The sequence below is a fragment of the Furipterus horrens genome, unplaced genomic scaffold (genome assembly GCF_987537825.1).
Source record: "Furipterus horrens unplaced genomic scaffold, mFurHor1.1.pri manual_scaffold_15, whole genome shotgun sequence".
Lineage (NCBI taxonomy): Eukaryota > Metazoa > Chordata > Mammalia > Chiroptera > Furipteridae > Furipterus > Furipterus horrens.
The window spans coordinates 9,891,514-9,917,776 of NW_028327185.1; the positions used below are offsets into that span (position 1 = coordinate 9,891,514).

Here is a 26,263-nt window from a genome sequence, read left to right on the forward strand (position 1 = left end):
ATGTGGATCCACCGAGGACCTGGCATCCAGTGACAGTCACATCCCCCTATCCTGCATTACCCATCCCAGGTGCTGCTGGTCATTGTCACTTCCAGTGACCACTTCCTTCCCTTGGGGCCCACACCCTGGACCTGCCTTTCAGGCGTGAGCCCTGGAGGGCCTTACCCCATGCTGTTGCCCTCTCCTTGGCCATCACTGTAGCTGTGCCATCTCACCCTCGAGGACAGGACCCAGGTCCCACCCTGTGTCATCAGACCTCATGTCCCCCACCTGGCTCTTACCACTGCTCTCAGCAGCTGTGACCTGTGTCCTGTCGCTGCCCCTCTGGAAGCCCTTGGCCTCCCAGGAGCCCACCCATGTCCCCTGCTTTCCCCCCAGGTGCCTGAGGGCTGCTGGGGCGGACATGAGTGACGTTGTCGGACCTCCGCGGGCCTCAGTCGGGCCTCCTAACTCATCGGTGTGATCCCGCTCAGTTCTTTCAGCTCCTACAATACTGCTCTAGGCCTTTGGCATTTTCTCAGAGTTCCCCCACAGCTCGCCAAAGCCTCCGCCGCTTCCTCTCCACAGATGACTTCTCTTCCAGCGCAGAGAAGATAGAGGTTATCAGACAGGGCTGCTTCGATGGCCCACCTCCCCACCCCCTGAACTTCTCTGAGTCTGCCCCACGACTCCTCTTCCTCTTCTGACTCCAAAGGGGCAGAGTGCCCCCTCCTGTTGGTCCTTCCTCCCGGCAGATACCAAGGCGGGGACGTCTCTGAGCTGACAGGCAAGCCCCTCTGTCCCCCTGATGCCACCCTGGCTCATCCCTCATAGACAACTTTGGCTTCACCACATCCTGCCTCCCAGCCTCTTTCTATTCTTACATTAAACATGCAGAGAAGTTCAGAGGCTAAAACAGCCTTCTGTAGCCACCACCTGGAACTGGCAGATGTCAGCATTTTGCCCCTTTTGCTTCTGCTTTTTTTAAGGCATTCATTTCCTCTGTGACCCTGGCCTTGCGCCCTCACCTCCTCTCGGCCCTGCTCTTGGCAAGGGCAACGGTGACCTGCCACTGGCCAGTCTGAATGCCATTCAGTCGTAATCACCTCTCGGTGCCTCTGACACATCCATGTCCTCTTCCTCTGTGGCTCTCTTTGCACGTTGCTTCTGTGTCTCTGGCACCCCCAACTGCTCCCCACCTGCCCCTCTGTGGGCTCTTCCTCCTCTCTTCATTCCCCCGCCGGTGGTCTCCCCGCCTCTCACACCTGTCACCCCACATAGATTAGATGTACTGCCTACCCCATGTCACACAGCTGGTCCCAGGCCGAATGCATCTTCACACCCCCCTTCCTCCACAGCCCCAGTGGATGCAGTACTACCAGTGCCTCCCACGCCTGTCTGTCCTTTCTCCATCCCTCTTCTTCCTGCCTCATAGCCCTGCCTCGGGTCAGGCTCCTACTGCTCCTTCTCAAGTCGTCATGTCTCTTCCATGCTGGTCTCCTTGGTTACCCCCCACGTCGCTGCTAAGAGTGCCCTTTCTTATAACCCAAATGATCTCTTTTTGTCATTCCTGTAAAACATTCATCTGGCTTCTGTCCCCTACAAAGTTTAAGAGTCTGCAGGACCAGGGCCCAGTTAGCTGCTCAGCCTCATTTCTTGTCCTCTGTGATCTGCACACCCTCGACCACATGGGGTTACCTGAGCAGGCTGTTTCATGTGCTTGGAATATTCTTCACCCACCCTGTTCTTCGCCTGGCCAGTTTTATCCTCAGGAAAGCCCCACTCCCCCTTTTACCCAAGCCCCCTGCCTGTCCCCTTGTTTGAGCCCCACTTTGCACTGGTCATGTGATTTTGTACCCGTCTCTCTGACTGCACCATAAGCCCCTCAAGGGCAGGAGCCCTCCCCTCGTTTGTGGCCTCAGTGCCCAGCACAGAGGTGGCGCAGTCGTCAGTGAGTGAAGAATACAGAAATTCAGGCTCTGGAAAATTTCCTGTAGCCAACCCAAGCTTGACAAACTCTTGCTTAATGAATGGTTACCCAGACTTACCTGGTTACATCAGGTAAAATGCACACTACCGGGCTCCCCTGGAGGCCCACGGAGTCCCAGGCACAGCGGAAGGATAGCTGAGCTCAGTCCAGAATCACCAGGTTGAGGGAGACCCGGGAGGGACAGAGCAGTCTAGCTGGAGGTGAGGAGGGCCACGCTGGACTCCGGTGCAGAGAGGAATGGCTGTCCTTGAAACGGGCTGTCACACTGGGGCCTCAGGGCAGAGGACGATGTTGGGGCCGGCACAGGCTGTGCTGATTTCATGCTTCAAGATAGGTGCCCCATGGCGTTTTGTGGTACCCAGTGGATGACCGTGAAATACATCCGTCTTCCATCCCCTGGTGACCAGGTATGTAGATAGTCCCTTGTGGCTTCGCTAAGTCACATATTCAACTCCAGGCTGATGTGTTTGCCAGTCAGAGTGCTTCTGGGGTTACTTCCTCCACTCGTCCCTGGAGGGTCCTTAGGAAAGGAAAATGAGCCGTCTCAGGGGAGAGGCATTAAGGCGGTCCTGGTTCGAACACTGACGTCATGCACACGGGTTACAAACTCCCATCTGTGGGGTGGACGGTGGCAACTGGAATCTTTCAGAGTTGGGGCTTCTGTGTCTGAACATGGGTAACTCAGACGTGCCTGCACCCCGTTTAGTAGCACTTGGAAGCTAATTAATTCCCATAAAGGTCACTGAAAACTTCAAGTGCACAATTAAATCCTGAATTGCTCTCTGAATACCAGCTCAGCACTGAGTGAGCAGGCTGGCGGGTACTTTTAATTTGGCGTGGAGAGAGAGGCAAACTCAGGAGGCATTCCCACGCACGCTACAATAAAGCCAGAAGAGCAAACACTCACAAAGGTATCGAAGCCGAGATGCAGCTGATAGACTGTACCAGAGTCCCCAGCGTTTGCGTGTGCCCGGCCTCAGGACTGGACGACTTCAGCACCTGGGTTGGGACGATCTCTGCTCCAGGGCGTGGGGACTGAAGGTGGAGGGCGGGCACTTGTGACCTAGGCTAACAGCCGCGTCCGTCTGCTGCTGGAGACCCGTTGCCGTGTAGCATGCACCGACCTTTGCAGTCCGTCTCTCCCTGCCCCCACCCCCCCATAGCCCCGACTCCACAGGTAGACATTATTGCCTTCTAGGTAGGTGCATTTATTCCTCTTTCCACAAGGAGACACTTTTATGGTCTCGGATCTAAAGTCTGCACATTCTTTCTCTGTCTGCCTAAAGTCTCAGCATTATCACTTTGCAGGACAACGGCCAACCAACAGAGCCATACGGGTCAGGGCTCCGTTCACATTCTTTGAAGGTCTGGGCCACCTACCGCCCAGAGCTCAGCTCCCCACCCCTGCCCAGCAGGTGCTCCTGGCTGGTTCAGGGGAAGCCTGCATTTGTTGGGGAGCCCCAGGCATTAGGGACTCCTAGGCCTTGACTGCTTTCTCTCTCCCCTTCCTTCTTCCCTTCTTTCTCTGTTTTGGCCTCCTTTTATTCCTCTCCTTCGCGTATTTCCTAGATCAGCTGCAGCTGAGCAGGGTTACTTAGCCTGGCTGGAGGGCCCAAGGGCTGGGAAGTTTCCTGACACCACATACCTCCTCCAAGGTGTCTAGAACCCAGGGCTGACCTTTCCAGAGCCCCAGTCTTAGTTGTCTCTTCTGGTTTTGTGTCCACAGGGTCCATTTGGACTATAGAATACAGTTCTCTCTCTGGGAAAAAAAATGCAGGGGTGGAAAGCAGAATCTTGGAGCCGACTTCCTTTTTTTCTTCCCCTCCCCTTATTGGCAACTGATTCACAAACCCTAAAAAAGTAGTTGATAGCAACATAGCTAGCTCGCTATAGCAGCCCAGATGGTCCTCTATATAATAGAGACATTTGTATCTGGGATAAAAAAATATTTAAATGTGTTCTGTGAACCTTACTGAGAAAAGGGATTAGCGGCTGCGTTCAAGGGTTGTGGGTATGGATGTAGCCAAATGATTCTAGCCCCCCCAGAATGCAAAGGTTAAGAAAGAGGAATTGGGCCCTGGCTGGTGTGTCTCCCAACCTGTTTCGTCCTGAATTCTAGGACGTGTGACTGGTGAAGTGAAACCCAGCTCTTCCTGTTCTCTTGGGAAAGCAGCCTCCGACCTCCCATTTCCTCCTCTCCCTGAGAAACCCCCCGTGGCCCCCCAGCAGACTGCGCTGAGCAGCTGTGCTCAGTTCCGCCTCCTGCTCTGTACCAAGCAGGGCCCGCAGGCTCCCCCAGGCCCTGTCAGAACCACTTGGTCGGCTCCCTCTGCATCCCCACCGGGAGCCACTGTCCTGTAATTAGTAAACCCGGCAACTTCCTCCCCTGCACAGAGTAAGTTCCTTTGCTCTGCAAATGGGAGGCAGCCTCAGTTGTCTCCCTGGGGAGAGGGGTCGTTCTGGCTCAGAGTGGCGTTGTGCGCCGGCTTCTCCGTTAAAATTAGCTCCTCCGCTGTCCTGGGGTTGTCATAAAGGAGCAAAATAAAGTTTGATGTGGCAGCATTATTAGAGCCCAGGGAGAAGTGACTCTGGGGACAGAGTGGTGATTTTAAGAAGTCAGTCCCACCGAGCCACAGGGGGGCAAGGGAAGTGGTGGCCTGGGACAGGGACAGACATTAGCCACACAGGGACAGGCACCCAGCAGTGCCCCACGAACAACTGGGTTGCTAGAGCTACTTCTTAACCCATGCCCTCCTCAGGTTCTCAGCTCTCCTTTCTGACATTAAAACACCAACAGAAACATTTTATTCAAGATAAAGACCTGATAAAACAAACCAAAACCCAGTCCAGTAAAGGATCTGGGGAGCGTGCAGGCTGCTCCATATTGACACATGACGCCCTGCACTCAGCTGACCGTGCGCTTCTTCTGGGAATGGGGCAGAGGTCGGTGAGTTGGCTTGATGGCCTGCTGATCTGTTTTATTTTAATCTATCTTACATCGCTGCCGGGGGATGGAGCCATGTCATCACGCAGTCCTAGACTCCCGACACATAAAGGGTCTGTCTTCACATTTGGAATGAGTATACTTGAACCTGGAGAGGCAGAGGGCCAGGGCTGAGGCCACAGGCCCGTTTGTGGCGGAGCCCAGAGCGGATCTTGAGGTTTTCAGACTCCTAGACCAGTGTTCTTCCTCCAGGCCCCGGAGTGTTCATCAGGCCACCTACTGTGTGTGAGAGCGACTGAAATCAGGACTGAAAGTGTGTCTATCGAGCTTTATAGCTGTGCAGACGAAGGATTTGGATTCGCATAGTAGGGCCTCACTTAACGCCGTCCTTAGGTGCCGTGACCTGAGGCAGGTGACGTGGAAGGGAGTAGATTTTACCGCAGGCCATTTGGTGTAAGCAGGAGCTGGGTTCCCTTGGCCTCGCACCAACCTTAGAATGAAGCGATGTTTTTCCGAGAACCTGCTTCCTCCACAAATCGGGATCGGAGGTGGTGACATTTGATTGCTTTCTAGATGGCGCTAAAGAAAAAGAGAGCTGGTTGAATTCAGAAAAGAGGGACACTTACTGTTCTGCCGATGGCATACTGAAGGTGTTGCATGCCCTGAGGAGGCAGGAGTTGGAGGGTTGTTTAAAATCTTTCGTTTAATTTATTTCCCGCTGAGAGGTGCATTTTCTACTCGTGGGCGGAGGTCGCCACCTGAGAGGCCCAGCGCGCACACACGCAGTCCTGATCCAGAGCTGTGAGACGGAATACGTGCTGCTCCTGGGGGCCTGTCCCCAAACACCCCGACACGTCAGTCCACTTCTGTCTGGGCTGCAGTCTCTTTAATTGTCAAGTGGGAGGGTCGTTTCTTCCTCCTGGTGTTCGGGAGTGGGGGTTGCCCTCTCTCCTGCTTCACCGTGCTTCCGTGCTTCCGTGCATTCCAGGAGAGATTTGGTTTGGCACCGGCCCCTCCCTTATCTTCAGAAGGTATTTGTAATCCTCCAGGAATGCCACACCCTTTCTCCCTTTGTCATGGTGTCTGTCCTCTGGCCTATTCAGTCTTACAGGACAGGAGGTCATGAGCTGGGTAATGGCAGGCTTGTCCCCACGTGGCCCGTTGAGGCCTTACTGCTCACAGTGTGACCGTGTTCTGCTGGCTGGAGACAGCAATGTGATGGCTAGTTCTCAGGGGCCCCTTCCGAAGTTCTCCGCTCTCCTAGTCTTTCAGGGGATCCCTTTGGCCACCTGACCCTTCTATCTGCACCCCACTCCAGGCTCTCCTCCTTGCTGGTGGCACCGGTGACCCTGCTTTGCAGAGGTCTATCACATGTGCTGGTGGCTCCCATGCTTTTCAAATGGACGTAAGTGGCATTTTTGGTTCCTATCGTTTCCAAGATACAAGCCCTGCTTTTGTGTGAAGCTCAAGTATCTCCCACCTGAGCCACAAAGGAGGGAACACACTCAGGCCGTGAGATGAGAAGAGCGCTTTGTGGCCAGGCCTGTGGACGAGGCGCCAGCGGGTCGGCGTGCCAGGCTGGGCTCACCTGGGGCTCTGACTCCGGACGCCTGGCCACCTTTGCCAGGCTTCAGTCTGTCTGGGTGACGCGGGGAGGGGGCAGGCAGTGTCCGCATAGGATGCAGGCCAACAGGTGAAAGCCAGAGGGAGGTTCTTGGGAGCAGGGGAGGGGCAGGGCTTCAGGTTGGATGGGGCCAGCCTTTTGGGGGACCTCCAGGAGACCCGCAGCCCCCATTGGGCCCTGTTCACCATGGCGTCACTTCTGCCTGTTGTGGGCCCTCTACCCCGTGTCCTGCCAGGCCTGACCTTCCCAGGCAAGTCTTAGAACTCCCCTCGAGTGCGCCTTTCCTGATGTCCCAGCCTTGCTCCCTGCACCGGGCCTCAGTGTCCTGCGCTGTAACAGGAGGGCAGGCGAGGTCGGTGGTGCCCGTAGCGGCCTGAGCCATAGACGCATTTCTCGGAGGGTCTGGGCTGGGCCCAGGACCTGAGCGGTGAGTGTGCCTCCTTGCTGCGAGTCCTTGGGCGACAGGTGCCCCAGAGGCAGCGTGCTGGGCGCTGCCTAGAAAAGCCCTTTTCCTGCCAAGATGCCGGTGTCAGCTCTGCCTGTGATTCAGACGCTCGGAGCATTTTGTTGCTGTGACCGTCTGAATAATTTATTGACTCGCAGCATCCCCACCGCTTTCCCATCCATTCTCTGCTCATTAGCGTCTGTGCCCAGAGCAGGCAGGGGCTGGGGGAACAAGGGACGGGGCCCCGCCCCCTGTGCTGCGAGGCTCGGCAGGGGCAGCACTGAGCCCAGGGGCAAGAGGTTTGGGTGATGGCGGGGGACCTCAGCCACCCTCTGCCAAGATGCCCTTTGTGTGAGTTGTCACCAGAGGGTAGCTGAGCCGTGGTTAGGGGGCAGGAGCTATTGGGGGCAGGGCGAAGGCCACTGCTTTCTGTCTTCTAAGCAGCAGAAGCCAGGGTGAAGGAAGAAGGAGCCCTCACTTGTGAGGAAGAGTGGAGGGGACGCATTTTCCATGAGAGAAGTGACAAGTGGCAAAGATTGCACTCAATTCTTTTACTTGGCCTGCGTGCGGTGTGCTTCCTGATCAGGTAGGTGCGATGCTCCCCGACCTAGGAGGCTCCCTTGCATAGAAACCAGGACACAAAGATGCTGTGATTAGTCTTTGAGGTACCATGTGGTGGCAGTCACCGAGGGGGTGGCAGATGCTGCCCTGAACTGTGACACCAGCTGCATCACAGGCGGCTGAGGTCTGCCCGTGGGAGGAAGGAAATGACCAGGGACCAGGAGGTTCCCCTGAGGGGACCGTGTACAACTCAGCCGGGAACCTTCCCCGGCACCCTTGCCCAGCTGGCCTGTCCGGAGTCCCCACCTTTATTCCCCAGCACCCAGGCACAGAGCCTGGACACACCCCTGAGGATGTGCCTTGCCTCTCTGTCCCCTGTCCCATCGGTGGAGAAGCAGGGCCCTGTCTGTTTCTTCCAGCCTTTGCTTCCCCTTCCAGTTACCAGCCCAGGATCCCAGTTCCTTAGGCCCCGAAGGAAGCCGGAACCACCAGCCCTGTGGCTGACGAGTGTCCCAATGTCTGAGTGGCAGGTGTTGCTCAGAGCATGGCTGCCCCAGGTGCGGCCTCTTCGGGGGCAGCTTTGCACTCCAGGGTCTATTCTGAGCCTGGGTGCATTTCTCAGACAGACAGCCCACTCGCAGAGGTAGGGTCCTCTCCACATAACACACTTCCTTTCTCCTCAGCCATCTTCTCTTCTGCACGTTCTAGCATCTCTCCAGCAGGATGGGGATGTTGGTCTGTCCCCCTCCAAGAATTCCTGAAGCTGCGAGGCACCTGCTACCCTGTCCCATTAGTAGTTAATGGAACGTATGTGCGTTGTTGGCTGTGAGACTCTCCGTCACACCTAAATCACCTGAACGTCACCCGAGGTCGAGGACGGGGACCCATCCCATCTTCATCCCTGCTCATCTCTCTGCTGATGGAGAACGGCCAAGAGATGGGAAATTGTCTTTGTAAAAGCACAGAAAAGTGGTGCGTGTCTTGCCTCTTGCTGTAGTTCCATGTAGGGTCTTCCTTACCGGGGCGCCCAAACCTCAGTGGGTGCATGAATCAACTGGGAAGGTTCACGAAATTCAGATTATTTTCTGCTCTTGGTGATTTGGGTTTGTGTGGCAGGGCCGGCTCTGCTCAGTTTGGACAGAGATTCATTCAACAGCGACAGGTTCCCTGTATTGCTATTTTGTGCAAGGCTGTGAAGAGGTCGCCCTGAAATAATCGCTGATCCTGAGTAAATGCTTACTCTACCAGGCACTGTTCTAATTCCGGCGCCTCATTTAACCCCCGCCTCCAGTGTCCATTACGCAGGCCCTGTTATTATCTCTCTTTCCCAGATGAGGAAATGGGGCACAGAGAGGTTGCCCTTGGTGACAAGGACAGTAAGTGGCAGAGTGGGTCCCAGGCAGCCCGGCCGCTGAGCACCCACCTTACCAACTTCGCTCCTTACCTCTCTGCTATGCCATGCCTCTGGGGTAACCTTTTCAGCGCCCTAGGATCTGTGGGTAGATCGTTTTTTACAAAGAGAATGGTTAGTACTTCTGATCCTCATGGTCCTAGAGCTCCCCATACGTCAGAGTGTCTCTGCTGGAATAAAACTCAAGACAGTTAAATCACCCACCTGGGGATGGGAAGCCTGACCCCAGGAGGTGAGAGGTTAGGCATCAGGCAGGAGCAGGTGAGGCTACTGCCTAAGGGAGCTCTGAAGGGATGCTTGTTAACACAGCTGAACATGAACATCACCACGTGGTCCTCCTCCGAGGCTCCCGCAGGGCCCCTGACTTCTGCCTGTGCCCCCCAGCTGTGCTCTGTAGCTCAGACACGTCCGAGGGCCTTTGCTCTTCTTGTTGGTGACCGTGGGCCTGCGTTTGGAGGGTATGCCCTTGGTTGTAGCCCTCATATTCCTGTCTTCAAATGCACTGACTCAATGTCAGTCTCTACCAAGGCTCCTGGGTGCTGGGAGTGTAGGGAGGAACACAGAGAGGCCTGCCCTGAAGGAGACAGCAGACAGCAGTCTCCTGGGGAAAACCCATGCAGCGTGAGCTATTCCCCTCCCGAGTCATGGCGCTCTGTCCACAGGGCATGTGATTGGGACGCTGGTTCCAGCCGCTTCTACACAGAGGCTCAGCTACACATAAGAAAACTGGAGGAAGTACAGTAAGTGGTAAAATACAACCGCTCTGGTCCTGCTTTGCCTCCTGCAGGCCATCAGCTTGATTGGAGTGACCCAGGCAGGACTGTGGAAATAAGACCAGGGGACACAGGTTTGGGGACTGAAGGGAAGGCCTGGCAGCCGTTTCCCTGCGGCCCAGATGCTTAGACAGCTGACCTGGGCGTCAGGTGACCTGGTGGCCTGGCATCTCCAAAGCAGGGAGGTGGGTGGGAGTGCAAGCCCAGGAAATCCAGTGTGTGTTTGAATTGTGGCAGAGGCTGGGGACCCTGGGGACCTCTCAGACCCAAAGCTGCTGAAGGCAGGGCTGGGGCTTGCCTTGGTTTTAGCTCCTTCCCCAGGACCTAGCCCGGGTCCTGCACACCGAGTGTGTAGAAGAGGCTGTACACATCTCTGCTGGATAATTTCTCATCCCGAGAGGTAGCGATGGAGACACGCTACAGAGTGTCAGGGAGAGTGGGGCTGCACTGGGTGATGTCTCAGGGACCTTCCCCCTCTAACTTTCTGCCTGGCCAGGCATGATGTGTTTGTCGAATTGAAACAAATTCTACAATTCTAGGGAGGAAAGAAAGCATCCTAATCCTTACCCATTTATCTGTGTTATCATCCATTCTTAGTGAAGTTTCTCCTGGCTGCTTAAAGCGCTGACAATCCCCCCATCCTGCCCACCCCTGCCCGTTCTAAAGAACCTCGTCTTTGAGACCCAGCCCCCCCCCCAAGCTGCAAAGCGCACGCACGGCCACTAGAGGGCCGCGGCTCTGCACAACCCCAGGATGCCTGCAGTTCAAAGGTCTGAGGACGTGGGAGAGAAGGCAAGCGAGCCAGTCCTGGAAACCTGTTCATCAACAGCCGCCCACGCAGCCTGGCATCTGAGCTGGGCCGCAGGACCGCGACTGCTCGTGTACCAACCTGTGCGGGCAGCGGCTGAGGTCTCTGCGTGGCTGCGGAGAAGGGGACTGTGTAAGGGGCTGCACGACCGCTTTAAGCAGTGACCGGTGGGAAACTGCTCTTTGTCTTTGCTGCTAGGCTTCTTTTGTCTTAAAGGAGCAGGAATACCCAGAAGGGAGTGAGGTCTTTACCGAGAAAAAACCTGGTGTTTTACTTTCTCCATCTTCTCTCCATCCTTTTCTTGTCTCTCACCATCTGTCTCTTGGCCCTGCCTCTCCGTGGCAGCTTCTCCTTCTCCTTCCCCTTCTCCTTCTTCTCCTTCTCCTTCTCCTTCTCCTTCTCCTCCTCCTCCTTCTCCCCCTCCCCCCTCCTCCTTCTCCCCTCCCCCTCCTCCTCCCCTCCCCCTCCCCCTTCTCCTCCCCCGCCCCTCCTCCCCTTCTCCTTCTTCTTCTTTTTATTTTTTAATTGTTGTTCTATTACAGGTGTCCCATTTTCCCCACGTTGCTCTCCCCTCCTTAGCTTCTTTTGTTCCTCCCTCTCCTCCTCTCTCCTGGGTTACTTCCTTGAGTTTTGCTTTGTTCGGTGTTCGGTGTGTGGTCATTGCTGTCTCCTGCTGTGGGTACTCAGGTCCCCAGCAGTGGCTGAGTGTCAAGTGTTTCAACCTGCTCTGAAGTCAGTGCTGTGCACTCACCTGTACATACACTTGGGACCTGTCCTCTGTCTCCAAAGTGAGCCTTTTACAGAGTCTGGAGGGCAGTGAGGTTTAGACTCTGGTCCAGTTGACGCCGTGACACATAGGGCATCCCAGTCTGGGAGGCTGTTAGGGCAGCAGGTGGCCTTGTGGTCCTGGCAGACAGTGGATGTTTACATCTCTTGTAGCTTAAAAATCTAAAGAAAAGCACATCCAAAAATCCAGGTCATGTCTACCATTCCCCACCCCCACCCCCAGATGGAGGAATTTATGTTACAGCACATTCTCTCTTCCTGGCCATCTTTCCCTGAGAGTTAATAAGGCCAAGCAGGCCAACAGGCAGGAAGCAATGGGAAGATGCAAAAGAGAAGCATGGACCATGTATAATTCATAAGTCACATAATCTCTTGCCCTTGGCAATGTACGGGCTATTTTCGGCTCTATGTGGGGTAGCCTTTTAGGGAAGCCAGTTGTTTTTAATTCTATTCATACGTATTGAGCACCCACTTGTCAGCCACTGTGTTTGGACTTACAGGCAATATGAAGAGTAGGATAAAGGTCCAGTCCTCAAGGATCTCACAAATCCAAGGTCACAACTCTAAAGTAAGGCAGCAGAGGCCCGGGATAGAGGTTCAAATCAAGGTCACGCCTGATGAGGGCATCATGGAGAGGTGACATTTATCTGGGCCTGCGTGTTTTTACAGATGAAGAGGAGGAGGATGGACGGATTCGTTCACACGGTTGGGATGCGTTTGGGAAAACTCTTATTAAGTAGTCTGGCTTGGCTTGTCCATAGAGTATGAACTTTGATTAGGGAGTGCCTGACCACCCTCTTGCCTGGGTCTGGGGACCAGGGGTTGGCAGGAGCTGGCACCGCGGTTACTGGCGGGGACTTGGTCCCAAGGCTGCTGCAGGAACTTCTCTCCCAAAACTGAAAGTGAGGACAAGAACCAAAGCGCTGAGCTGGGTCAGAACCCCTACGAGAAGGTCAAGCTCCAAACCTTGGCAGACCTTCAAAGAAACAAGCTATCAAACCATGAAAAGACTTGAAGGAAACTTAACGCATGTTGCTACATGGAGGAAGCCAATTGGAAAAGTCTACATACTGTACAGTTCCAATTCTATGACGTTCTGGAAAAGGCAAAACTATAGAGACATTAAAAGACCAGTGGTTGCCAGGGTTTGGAGGGATGAACAGGGAGAGCACAGAGGATTGGTTTTTAGGGCAGAAAACTGTCCCTGGAACCTGTGACTATGTTACCTTAGTAGGAAGAGTGACTTTGCAGAACCGATGGAATTATTGAGATGGGGGATCCCCTGGGGGGACCCAATATAACCACAAAGCCCCTTTTCAGAGGGAAGCAGGTGGGTGGGAGTCAGAGGAGGACCTGTGATAGTTGAAGCGGAGGTCAGCTTGGCACACTTTTCAACAGGATTGAAGTGTCCCTGGGCTCAGACCAAGCAGGGAGGGAGGCTGACTGGATACAAAATTCCAAGAAGTTGCACAAATGAACCAACCTGATTTGAAATAGTTGGAATCAGGCCTCTGGAGACCAACATGCAAATTTATGTAAAAGCATATGTAAATAAGCCCCAGAGCCAAGTGGCCTGGCCCTGAGCCCTTCCTCAGAACAGCGGCCCCTGACCCCGCTGCCCTTGTGTTTAGTTCTGCTCGGGGCTCTGGGCGCTGGGGCTGTTGTGTTGGCCAAACACGGCCAGGGAGGGCAAGGGAAGGAAGGACTGTTCCAATTTAAACAGCCACAACAACAAAAATTCTTTTAGCACATTGGCAGGCTGTTTGCAAACTGCTTGCTATTCACATGAGGTTTTGGAGGCCTCGTAAACTCTCTTCCTGGAAGGGAGAGCTCAGGAAAAGATTTGTCAGGACCCAGGTAATTGAGGAGAAGACTGCTGGGCTGTCTGGTGGAGCCCTGGGGATGCCGCCCGCCCACAGCCTGGGTGAAGACCTGGGCTCCCCGGGGGAAGGCCAGGAGCAAGATTTGGAGCCTTTGCGTTCAGTGTAGGCCCTGGCTTTATGGGGTCTTTTGGCACGAGTCCTCAGTTCTTCCTCATGCTTGTTCAGATGGTGGGGGGCTGGAGTGAAAAAGGGAAGGGGGCAGGAGAGGATCATAAATATAGAGACCACACACACACACACCACACACACACACACACACACGCACAGCAAAACTGATCAATGTGAGCCCCGTGCAGTGGACACCTGCCTCCCTGCTGTGGTTTATTTGGTTGGAAGTAGTGAGTTTGGAGTGACAATAGAGGTAGAAAAGCAGGGAAAAATTTTAAAAAGATGTAATAGTAAAATAGCTCTGGGGGGTATTTTCCTGATTACATGAATAATTCATATTTATTGTAAAAACGCAAACAATGGGAGAACGGTGTAAGAAAAGCACTTAGCGACAACCTCTGTTAGCATTCCAGGATGACACTTTCTTTTTGTGGACACCTGTGCGCGTATTTTACTTAAATGGAGTTATATGGAATTATAGCGTTCATTCTAGTTTTTATCCACTTTACAAAGCTGTGGGTTTTGTGGTTGTTATTGCTTGACTACTCCCTCCGCCCATAGACACTGGGTTCCTGTCCCACCCCCGACACCTCTCATACTCAGGGTCACTGATGGCAATGGCCCTTCATGTCATCTTACTCAAACACAAGCACTTTTTTAGAGTTTTGGTTTAAATTTTTTTCTATAAATCTTGTTTTTCTCACTGAGTAACAACTCAGGGAGGTGCCCCTCCATTCACTGGCTCAGATCTAACATGGGGCTGCATCATGTCACTGCAGATTCAATTAATTCTCTTATTGAGGGGCACCTGCCATGCTTCTGGTTTTCTGCCATCTCAGGCAGTGCTTGGGTGTCTGCTCTTACCTAGTGGTGCCTTTGTTTCAATGTGCTAGCTCCCAGAGGGGGGTTGCTAAGGGAGGAAAGGTGTATTTCTGTTAGTAATAGGTATTATCAGATTGCTTTCCAAAGGCTGTGTCTAGTCCACTCATTGTCCCCAGCAGTGGGTGGGACTTCCTTTTTTCTGTTTCCCTGGCAGCACTTTACTTATCACAATTAATTTTTGTTCCATCTGATAGGTTTAAAATATCTCATTATTGCCTTCATTTGCATCCCCAGGCCTATCAATGAGGTTGAGGAACTGTCATAATGTTATCGACCTGATGGATATTCCTGCAAAATAGTATCAGCCTGTGAGTTTGACCTGTAATTGGAGGGGTTAGGGGGACACCAGTTAACTGGCCTGTGACCTCACCCAGACCTTTCTTGTCTGTGAGCTGCCTGAGGCCAGAGGCTGGACCACACGGGAGCCAGAGGTGCATTGGAAACAAGGGGGGGTTGGGGTACCTTTCCCATGCCTAGATTGGGACTGGGTGGTGGGAAATCCCGTGGCCCCAGTCGCTGAGGACTGCTGGGTGGTCTGTGCATAAGAGCCAGCAGGCTGATGATGAGTTTGGAGTGAAGACCCAGCAGTGGGAAGGCGCTACTGGAAATGAGGTTGGAACAAGCATCCTTTCCCAGTGATCGCTCCATTTGCAGTCCGCTGGACTCTGGCCAATTGCTTGGTGTTGGAAGAAAGGGGTGGGGTAAGGGGACCAGACTCGAGGCCCCTAGGAGAGGTATGGACAAGGCTAAGCTGTGTCAGGGACCCCGGCAGGTGTGTCCTTGTTCCAGCAAGCAAGTCCTACACCGGGCAGGGTGGCCGCGGAAGGAGCCTGGCTGTACAAACCACAGCAACGTGGAAGGACAGGCCTTTGACGCAAAGCCATGAAGCAAAATAAATCCAGGCTGTACCAGCTGGTGGGGCTTGGCTGCCGCGTGCTGCCTGTCCCTGGGAAGATGGCGCAGGGTACCTGTGCTTCTGCTCACCGAAGCCTACCTGGGCAGGCCTCGAGAGGGGCAGGACAGTGGAAGTGGGCAGGCAGGCAGAGGACTCGCCAGAAATATCCTTATCCCCTGAGGGTCCCGGAAGGGAGCACATTTTGTGCCAGTCCGGCTAAGTGGCCAGCCCAGTTTTGAGAGGGGAAATAAATTTTTGATCAAGTTACATTTTTCTTCTAAAATCATTTTGGGCTAATCGCATTTCAAACTGGGAGGACCTTATCCTTACAAGCGACTGTAGTTTATTAGGCATTTCATCTCTGCTTCATGGTTTTCTTCTTAAATTACGGGTCTGCATTGTCTCAGGCCAGTGATTGACATGAGGAGCAATTGGATTTCAGCTATTTCTACATTTCCATTGATCACTTACACACTTCTTCATGAAGGCGTCTGTTAAAGAAAATAAAAGACTGTAATCTCTCTTCAGCTCTCACGCTATGCACGGTGAAGCTGCGTGAACACCACATAAACTCTCAGGTGCTATCGCCTTCTCCCTGCCGTGCAAGTCAGTGTGGACCCCACAGCTCTCCTACCAGGTCAGAGAGCAGGGAGGGGAGTAGGTAACCTACCAGGCCTGACCATGTGGGAGGCCAGAGGGCAAGAGACAGCTGGCTGCAGAAGGATGGCGAGGGATCTGGAGGGGTCGCTGGAGACTTTTCAGCTCAGCTCACCTTTGGCCAGAAGGAAACTGGACATCCAGGCAGGAGGGAGAAGCCTCGTTCGATCCCTCAATTTTCACAAATCTTTGTCAATGTCACTGTGGGCACATGGGACCTCCAGGCTGCAGAGAGCCATGGCTAATGAGCAGCACAGATCACCTGTGGTCTCGGTCTTTGCTGAGGAGCCTGACCCCCGCCAGCTTGCTCTCCAGCTGCCAAATGTCTGCTTGGGAGATACGTTAGTGGAAGATTATTTGAAGCACATTCAAAACCAGGGCCGTATTGTCACATCTAGCCTCCCCCATAGAATGTTTTCGCTGGGTCACCGTTTTGTGCTACATTCTCAGCAACTACTGAGCGATGCTGCAGTACAAATCCAATACCCATTGCTGGGTCTGCTGTCGTTTGAGTGCATGCTCTACAGGAGTTAAAATGTGTGCAATAAATGATTTTTAGATGTGAGTGTTGGGGGTAGTTTGCTTCCCCTGAGGAACCAGTATGCTTTTTCTTTATGACAACATTAAGAACTATGTAACTGATTTCTCTTTGCACTTTAGCTTCTGAGCAGCTTAGATCCCAGGTTTCAAGCCAACTAATTTAGCTCTCTGGGGTGTGTGTGTGTGTGTGTGTTTCTGCCTCTAATTTTTTTCATTTTATTTAGGTTTGAATTTTGTTCCTGAATATAATTTTTATTCTCAAGTATTTTTTACTATTTTATATATACTTCTGGTATACCACCTGAAATAATATTTTTTATAAGGTAGAGCATTCTTACTCCTAAATACAGGTAAATTCGGTTGGCTAATCAGTGGCTCTGGAGGCGAGTGGTCTGGACGGAGGTTCTGAATCCCGGGGTGTGCTGCATGATGGGCAGGTGTGTGACTCAGGGAGTTGACCCTGGCCATCGCCCCCCACCCCATGCCCCCAGCAGGCTGGCTTCCCCCAGAGCACCATCTTGGGCATGCAGACAATTTGTTGTTAAGCACACACATTCCCACCTGGGAAGCCCTGTCTACAAGAAGACCTGGGCGGTTGGTTGTGATCAACTCATAAAATATTTACGCAAGTATTTTGAGACGTTTAAAATGTTTCGCATTTGTTCCTGCACTCATTTAACATTTTTTGCAAACCTAGGCCACAGATACAAAGATGCGTAAACTCATTCGTTGTTGCAAGAGATAGTTATTGAACAACTCGTGTGTACCTGGCCCTGATACAGGTGTTAGGGTTGGGGCAGTAACCAAAACAGTGACTCCAGTCTTAGAGCATCGCAAGACACTCATAATCTAGTGGGATTCTTTGTGTCTTAGGGACAAAGAAGGAGTTCTTCAATAAAACTTCAAAAAGTATAAAATATAAGGCAACAGTTGATTGATTTCCACTCAATGAAGCATGCCACAGACAGAGTTAATTAACAGGTGACAGATGAGAGGAGATATTCAATGTGTCTAAAACGGAAGGAGGACTCACATCTACAACGTACTGGCAACAAGTGGAAGTCAGAAAAAAAAAAAAAAAGCAGGAACCCATAGGAAAATGGGCAAAGCAGCTACACAGGCAATTTAACAGAAGAGGAATTCCCCTGAGACGAACCATTGTATGAAGCAAGGCTCTCACTGGAGAAATACAAGTTAAAACAACAAAATGTTTACTTGAAACCTCTTAGGCTGTAAAAACTGGAAGGCAGATGCTGCCAGGTGTTGGAAGGGATATGGGATGCAGTTGGGGAGTACTTAGTTCAACTTAAAAAGCCATAAACCACATGACCCAGCAGTTCCACTCCTAGGTATAAACCCCAAAGAAATGGCCACACCAACCCCCAAGGGAAGGCGCGTGGGGATTTTGCCGCATTGTTTGAGCTGCAAAGCTCAGATTAGTCTCCGTCTCTCATTGGACAGACAAGACATAGTGGCTACACTACAGCTGAGTGCAACAGGTAAGAAAGGGAATGAGATACAAGTTGGGCAAATTAAAATTATATGCACCCACACATAAGCATTCTTCGTGAGAAAACAACAAAGAAAGGTACACATTAAACGTAAACCAATAGTCGTCTAGGATGGAGTGGGATAAATGGAAATGAATGAAAGAATAAATAAAACCAGAGAGGGCCTTGCTCAGATCAGTGACGTTACTGTGTCGGGAACCAAGGGGTAGGGTTAATGTACCCTCTGCCCCTGAGGGTCTCAAGACAAATAGAAAGCAGCTCACCGCCACCAGCTTTTACAATCTGACGTTCTGGCCCAGAGCTGGGAGCCCGGCCTCCCTTTTTACACACACCGCCTTCCGTTTGATGGAAGAATTCACGCGCATCTGGAACAATCAATGCCTGCTTAATAGACTGCTACTCCCAGAGACTGTTGCTTTTTCAGAGTTAACACAAAACAGCGATGTTACAGACGACATTATTCTGATACTTGTTAAGGTGGTAAGGAAGACTATTCAAGACTAGGGGAGAGAGATCAGGCTCAATTCTGAATACAAGGACACATGGGGATTTATAGCCAAGGAGCAAGGTGAAGAAAGGGTTGGTGGGTGGAAAATTACTAAGAGGAGCCAGCCAGGGTAGGGGGATTCTTCCTGAAGGTCTTGCTAGGATTCCTGCTGGAGGCAGGCCAGGCGATCAGATATTGGGGTAGGGATTCTCTCTAAACCGACTTAGCAGGATTCTTGCTGAAACGAGACTCTGCAAGGACGGACCTGAAAGCCCAAGGTTGAAGCTTAGTTGAGATTTGGTCAAGGAACGTCCTTGTCACTGGTGAAGGCCCGTGCCTCGGTGGCCTTGCTTTTTGTTGTGATACCTCCTCCAGCTCCTGCCACAGGGCCTGGGAAGTGGGCACATGAATAGTGGTGGTTTTCCCAGGAAGATATAATACTTGGGGTGTGGGAGCCCCCCGATGCACGCCCACACTCACTCCCAGGCGTGCACTCCTCCAAAGCTTGGGCTACGTTGGCCCAGGGGCACTGCAGGCCCGCGAGCTTCAGGACTTGCTTGCCCAGAGGAGCAGAGGACATTGGGACCAGAAGGAGGAGTGATTCCCAGAAGTTTGGGGACGCTGACGGCCAAGACCCAGAGGATGTGTGGAGGGTCACCAAACCATGTGAGCAGGAGACTGCTCCTGAACTCTCATGTCGGAGAATGCCCGAGCAAGCACATGCTTGGTGGGAGGAAGGTGGACTGGGGCTGAAACAGTTATGGGAACAGCATGCTCTGAGGGTCCTGACTTGCTTGGAGTGGCCAGCGGGGGTGCTGGGCGGGCGGGCTGAGCTGGGGGCTGGGCAAAGCAGGGGGTGTGGCTGCCTGGGTGGGACCAGGAGAGCCCCAGAATGCTGCAGGCTGCCCCCCTCCCTGCCCCTCCCTCACTGCTGATATTCTTCAGAGGGTCTGCCCCCGCGTCCCCCACAGGTCAGCAGAATGTGTGGGCCTTCCCCTCGCCCCCTCTGCTCTGGATTTTACCCTGACCGGGAGGCTGCCAGCTGGAGTCTGGGACGCTCTGCTGAGCGTTGGCAGGAGCCAGTTGGCTGGGCCTGCCCCGTCTCCCGCTCTCTTGGCTTCTGTCCCAGAAGTGCATGGCTCTGGGGCGTCATTGTTTCCTGTTAACTAGACGGGACCAGGGAAGCAGTTTCAGAACCAGCTAGGTCTGCAAATTCTGGCAGAGACAACGGTACATAAGCCATGCCCTGTGTTTCCCAGTTTGTACTCATCATTCAGGTCTAGGGACTGGTCCTGAGGCGGCTGATGCCTCCCTTCCCCGCTCTCCGGTGGATCCCGCCTCCTTCCTGGGGTTGTGATGTGGTCTCGACACCAATGCTGTCAGGTTGCATTAACAGAGGCGTAAGTTATAGAACAGAGGAGGTGACTGACACTTTCACTCTCTATGCTAGCTGACCTCACATTGAATATGGTGTTCAGTTCTGTCAATGACATTTTAGTATAGACGTTAACCTGTCATGTCAACGCAGAGCTATCAGAATGTTGAGGCAACTTAGTGCTGATTTATAGAAACAAAAGTTGGAGAGAGCTGTGCTCATGACAGCTGACATTTCTTACAGGGGCTCCTCCCGGAAGGGTGATCTGACCTCTAAGGCAGTGCTGTGCCATGGAACCTTCTGTGACGCTGGAAATGCCTTCCATCCCTGCCGTTTAATCGCTACCGGACAGCTGTGGTTTCTGAGCAATTGAGATGTGGAAACTGAATTTTAAATTTAATTTGAACTAATTAAAATTAAAATTTACATAGCCAAATGTGGATACCTTATTGGACAGTGCAGCTCTAGAGGGCAAATAAAGGAGAGGACCAGGATTGGCAATTTTCTTCTGTAAGAGACACGACAGTGACAATTTTGGGCTTTGCAGGCCACATGGTGTCTGTTGCAGCTATTCAGCTTGGCCCATGTCGTGCGAAAGTGTACAGGAACAATATATAAAAGGATGCATGCGTCTGTGTAATAAAACCGTAGGGAAGCTGAGATTTTAATATAATATGATTTTTACACGTCACAAAGTAGTATTCTTCTTTTGATTTTTTTCCAACTATTTTGAAAGTGTAAAAACCTCTCTTCAGCTCACAGGTTGCCCCAGAATGGGTGGCAGGCTGGATCGGGCCTGGGGACTCTAGCGTGCCGACCTGGGCTTAGGCAGAGGATGGCAGCCTCAGGGAGTCAAATGTTTATTTGATACAGGAAGACAATGATTAATTAAAGGTAGCCGGGAATGGAATGAGCGTCCTCAGTACGTGATGAGTCTCTTGTTACTAGCAGGCTCAAGTACAGGCTGGATAATTAGCTACTTGGCAAGGGATGATGGAGAAATGTGTCTATTAAATTCAGATTATACTAGAATTTTCTCCTGATTCTGCAGGAGTATTGAAATCAGGATGACATGTGACTGCTTTAAAACGATACCTGCTTTGCGGAGGGAAATAGGTTGTTTTGGCTCAGGTGGTACTTCCTCTCAGCCCAGTGTTGCTAGAACAGGGACGCAGTTGGGGGTGTGCTGGCTGCATCGCTTTGGCCGTTCTGCTGAAGTGTTCAGGGCTCCCTGGGATGTGCAGTCATGGGGGCGGGGGGCATTGCTCTGTCCATTGCTGTGCAGCCCACTGGCCAAATGCCACCTCGTTCTGTCATTCTGTCAGTGAGTCACCCTGCTGGGGCCAAGGTGGCTGGGGTTAGGGAGCTCCACCTCTCGTTCGTTCTCCCTGTGCGTGTGCCCTGCCTCAGTCTGTACCTGGAGAAGATCACCTCCAACATTCTCCCCCGCCCCCCAGTCAAATGGGGAAACCGTTGCTCTCTGGGGAACGCTGAGTCTGTCCAGAATAAACTTGACCCCAAGGACCCAGCTGAGAAGTGTTGACTGTCCCGGAGCTGGTGACCCAGCCTGTGGGCAGCTACAGCTGGGGGTATTTCTATGACTGTCAGCTCGGCTTTCTTGTTTTTTCTCCCCTTTTTCCTCACTTCCGTTCATTTTACTTCCAATCAGCATGTCTGCCAAACTAAACAAAAAAATAAGAAACCAACAGCTTCTTCCTGTAACGAGAGAAGGTGAAACTGCACTTTTTGTGCCTTTATCCAGCCCCCAACCTGCCATGACCATCATTTTTGTAATGCACAGAAAACTTAAGAAACCTTATTTGGGAAATTTTATAAACTTGAGATATATCTGACACACAACATTCTGTGCGTTTAAGGTGATGCATTTTTATTGCAACATGGTTGTCACCGTAGCCCTAGCTGACACCTCCATGCCGTCCCATAGTTATCATGTCTTCTAGCGTCGGGGATAATTAAGATCTACCCTCTCAATTGTTATTATAATAGTTTTGCGTCTAGAATCACTGTACTGCGTATCGGATGCCCAGAACTTACTTATCTACTCGTTGCAAGTATGACCCATTAAACAAGCTCGCCCCCGTTTCCCGTGTGGGAGATTTTTAAGTAAACACAGAAGTAGACAGGAGAGCATGATCAACCAGCGCGCACCGCAGCCACGGCTGGCGGGTCTGCGTCATGGACGCCCTCTTCCTGCCTCCTGTGCGGCTTTGAAGCTAAGCTCCAGGAAGCTTTTGACACATTGTATTTACTCAGCTTTGCACTAATGCCTCCATTCTGTGTATTTTGTTTCAGATCATTGCCTTTGATGAGTTAAGAACAGATTTTAAGAGCCCCATAGACCAGTGCAACCCTGTTCATGCGGTAAGTGGGGGGTGCTGGCGGCGGGCAGGGCAGACTCACCACAGGCCCCAGGGCCTGGGAAGGGGGGCGGGGTTTCAGCAGGTAGGACGGCAAAGAATGTTCTCAGCCCTGACTGTGCCTCTGCGCCCAGCTCGGGGCTGTTGAGGAGACTTGGTGTCTTTGAGGTGCTGAGGTCTTGATTTCTCTTCCAAGTCAAGCACGGCAGTCCCAGGACCCCAGGTGCTATGGCTGTTGAGTGTCGTCCCCATGTGGGGCAGGGTATAGGAGTGTCATTAGTGCTTGTTCCCACTCTTGCAGGGTGGGTTGATGTCAAAGCTCCTGGCCCCATATCCGTCGCCCAGGAAGCATTCACCTGCACAAGCTCTGTGGGCCTGAGGGGGTCTCCTGAAGTCTGGTGGTCCCCAGAGTCTTCCCGCCCCATCTCACTCATCAGCCCCCCCCCCAGCCCCCGCCCCCTGGAATGATGCAGAAAGAGGCAGGGATGCAGGGGAAGGAGGAGAACAGGCCTTCTACTGAGTGGAGTGGGTGGCAGCTGTCTGCTCTCTCTGGCCATGCTAGCTCAGTGTCCCAGAGCCAGGGACCAACCATGTGTGTGGACAGAGCCTTTTCCAGACTCATGGCAGACCAGCCCCAATGGGCTCAAAGGATGGAGTGTGCATGAATGTGTGTGCCTGTGTGCCCACACACGCACACACAGTCCACTCAAGTGTGTGTCTCCATCTGAACTCACCGGGCCTCTGTGTAGCTGAAGTTCCTTCCAGGCCTTGTTTCCTCTGCTGATCTCTTCAGTCGGAAGTTACAGGGAGAACACCAGGATTTACTAGTGGGATGCCTTCAAAGCCTGGAAGGCTTATGCCAACATTCTTTGGTGACAGGGACAGAGAGGTCTGTTCTTAGCTGCAGGTCCCCTAAAGAAGGTCATGCTCCTAGGTCAGGATTGGAACCCAGCTCTGCCTGTCCCCAAAGCCTGTGTTCTTATCATCTACCAATGCTGTCTCTTTAAGAGACTTGATTTTATAAAATCCGAGGCCCCCTTGGCATCACATCCTTTGATTCTCTGAAATAGAGACAAACCTTTTCAAAGTCGAATGTGCAAAGCAGAATTTTGTTGCTTGAACAGATCCCTAAGTTCCGCTTAAAAACTTACACTGTTTCGTGAAATGTGTCATTGCTAAAACCCATTGTGTTTTCATTACCCACTTGTGATCACTTGGCTCTTCCAGACCTGAAAGGGAGGCCCAGGCCTCATTTCTTTCTGGATGTTTCTGTGTTTGGCACCAACATTATGTGTCTGGCTTGTCAATATCTGCCAGGGGCCCGGAGCTACTCGAGTCTGGAATTCCAGGGAGCCCAGAGCCTGTTTTCCTTCCTCCTGGCTGTTCGGGCTCATAGGAGAAAGGAGCTCCCGTAGAACACCCAGAGCCTCCTCCAACGGTCCCAAGGCGAACACTCATGGAGAAATGTTTCCTCAGGGGCCAGCAACCAGGGATGAATTGGGACAACTGTAATTGAACAACAATAAAAGGGAAAAGAAAGAAAAGAAAAAAAAGAAGACATGTGCCCTGCCACTTAGTTCCGTCATGCAGATCCCACCCTGGGGTGCATGCAGGTGGTTGGCGGGCCTGCGGGGACGTTCATGGAAGCCCGTTCTCCTTTCCCAGGGCGAGCTTCTTAGGTCACACAGGAAAGGGGAGTTAGGACCAGCAAAGCCCCACGGGAGCTGCCCTGAAAGGTCAGGGCCGGAACAGCCTGCACACAGTGGGTGCTCGTAACAATTTGCTGATGAAGGACGGCATGCCTGTTGAAGGGCGAAGCTGCGTAGCGTAGAAGCTGGATCTCAACTCCTTACGCCCGTTCTTAAAGCTGCACTTCTGATTAGTTAGTGTCATTACCTAGCCCGGGCTCTGAAGGCCGGACATCTCAGGGACAGGTGGCAACCACTAGGGAAAGACTCCTGTTCTGGGATTTTAAAACAATCCATAAACACCTTAAATGGAAGAATATTAGACACACCTTCCCAGTTCTTGTGATGTGAGTCCCTGGCAGGAAGTTAAATGCTCTGAACGCCTCATTTAACTCATCTGCAAGCTCGTTAGGGCTGCGGAGCCCCTGAAGTGAGTGGCATTTCAGGACCAGGTGGCTTGAAAAGGCCACCTCTGTGGTGGGTCACAGCAGCCATGGAAGGACTTATGTCACAAGGCATTGCTGAACGGTGCAATGCATTTCTAAATGAACGTGCAAGAGGCCCACTGGTTCTCCAGGCTAACGCCTCCTGAAGCTCCAGATGTCAGTGGACCCCCTGGGTGGACGCCTCCCAGGAGGTGGGAAGGAGGAGAGATGCTCTGTTTCTCTCCTAGTTTCTCTTGTTTGTCCCCTCCCGTTCCTTGTACTGCTGGGCATTCAGATCACAGTAAGGTGACGAGAAATGTCCTTCCCGGGCTCTGGCGTGCTGGGGGAGGAGCTAGTGTGTGTCCTGTACCACCCTGGTTCATGCCTGGCGTCCCACACCTTTGCGCATTATGCTCCATGTAGGCAGCCCTGATGCCCAGCTCTCTGTGTGTATCTGCATGTGCACATTGTACATGTGAGCACACGTGTTGAGGGGGACGTGGTCTCTCTTCCTCGCCATGTAGACACTAATTTGTCTTGATATGGGCTCTTCCTTCTGGGCTTAAAGGATGCACAAGAGTCACTGTATTTGTGATTCAATTAGGGGAACTGAAGTGTCCCAGCCACCTGTCTTCTCCAGACCCCTGAGGAGTCTCATTGCCGTGATCACGTCTATGGCAACCAAATTGCCTTGGTACTGAAGGAAGCACCGGGAGCTGCCCCAGCTGTGCGCACATTGGCTCCAGAAGCCAGGGAAGTCACTGTGGGAAAGGGGAGGAGCAGTCAGTGTGTGGTGTGAGCACAGTCACCTGCCCAGCGTCTTCCCTGACAGTGAGCCAGACCCAGGAGAGGAACGATGAACTTGGACATCTTGAAAAGTCTTAGCCTGGGGCACTGCTACTGTCTAATTGAGTGGAGAGACTCCTTCCTTTCAATATGCTCCATTTAGAAAAATAATGCCAACGAGCAGAGAACATCTCTTCCTTAGACACTAACCAGGGCACATCTGCTCTTCGAGACCCAAGGGGGAGGTCTTCCTGGGAGGGTTGGCTGTAGGCGTTAGGGCTTTCGGTGAACACTGGGTGCCCAGTCAGCAGCTGGGCCATCTTATGGGTGCACAGAGGCTGACAGGGACTTTGCCTGAGAGCTAAGTACAGATACCTCTACTGGGCTGACAGGGAAGCCGGGCCCACAGTGTCTGCTGCTGGAATTCTGTTAAAAGCAAATGACTAGGACAAGGTAGATGGGAAAACTCTTGTTGGGAAAAGCCACCAGTGGGAGCACGCGAGACACGTGGCCGGGAGGGGCGTCTGGCGGGTTCCGCCTCCTCTCCCAGGGCTGAATGTGGGGGCTTGTCTGCTCTAACCCTCCCTCTCCTTTCTTTCTCATGTGTCCTGACAGCGGGAGCGGCTGAGGAACATCGAGCGCATCTGTTTCCTTCTGCGCAAGGTCAGTGCAAGGGCTCCGTGGTCCCGCGTGGTCACAGTGCAAGGGGACGTGCAGGCCCAGCGCCTGCTCCCGTCCTGTCTCCCTGGGAGAGAAAATGGTGGTGAGGGGGGGCAGCGATGGGTTCTTTGAAGCCTCCAGAGACAAGAGGAGCTCATTAAAGGGGCGGCCTCAATCAAAGTTGGATTCCGAGGTTCTTTATCTTTGCATGATGGTGGCTGCCATTACAGCTGACGTTGCCTGGGCTCAGGACTGCTCCTGCCTGCCCGGTTTAGCCAAGTCTGTAACCGGATGATGGGCTTCCTTTGAGGTTTCCGCCTGCCACTCAGCTTTGCACTTTGGCTGGCAACACCGTTGGGAGGGTCAGAGGGCCGGGGTGGGAGTCGTTGTTCCTGGGGGAGCCAAGCATTCAGAGGGTTGCTCTGAACGGACGGGCAGCGGGTCACAGCTGCCCCAAATGCATGCAGGCAGCACACGTGTGCACGCATATTCATGCACATGTGTGTGCAGCTCAAGCTTGGCATTTAGCTCTTCTCTGTGACACGGTCAGGGGACCAGAGAGATCAGTCTCACTCTCCAGTCAGGAAAGTGTGTGATTTTTATTGCAGCAAAATACAGAGAACAGCAATTTGCAGTATCTATAGCCTTGAGCCAGAGGACATCCCTG

General features: G+C 52.6%; 1 protein-coding gene across 3 annotated transcripts in view; it reads left to right on the top strand.

The window, feature by feature from the left end:
• Window positions 1-26,263, top strand: part of CNIH3 (cornichon family AMPA receptor auxiliary protein 3) — a 153,665-nt gene that overhangs the window by 89,382 nt on the left and 38,020 nt on the right. For all 3 annotated transcript variants that reach the window (XM_090263530.1, XM_090263528.1, XM_090263529.1), the window contains 2 exons: window positions 21,973-22,041; window positions 25,552-25,599. In XM_090263530.1, the coding sequence (XP_090119656.1) occupies window positions 21,973-22,041; window positions 25,552-25,599 (117 nt within the window). The remainder of the gene's footprint in view (window positions 1-21,972; window positions 22,042-25,551; window positions 25,600-26,263) is intronic.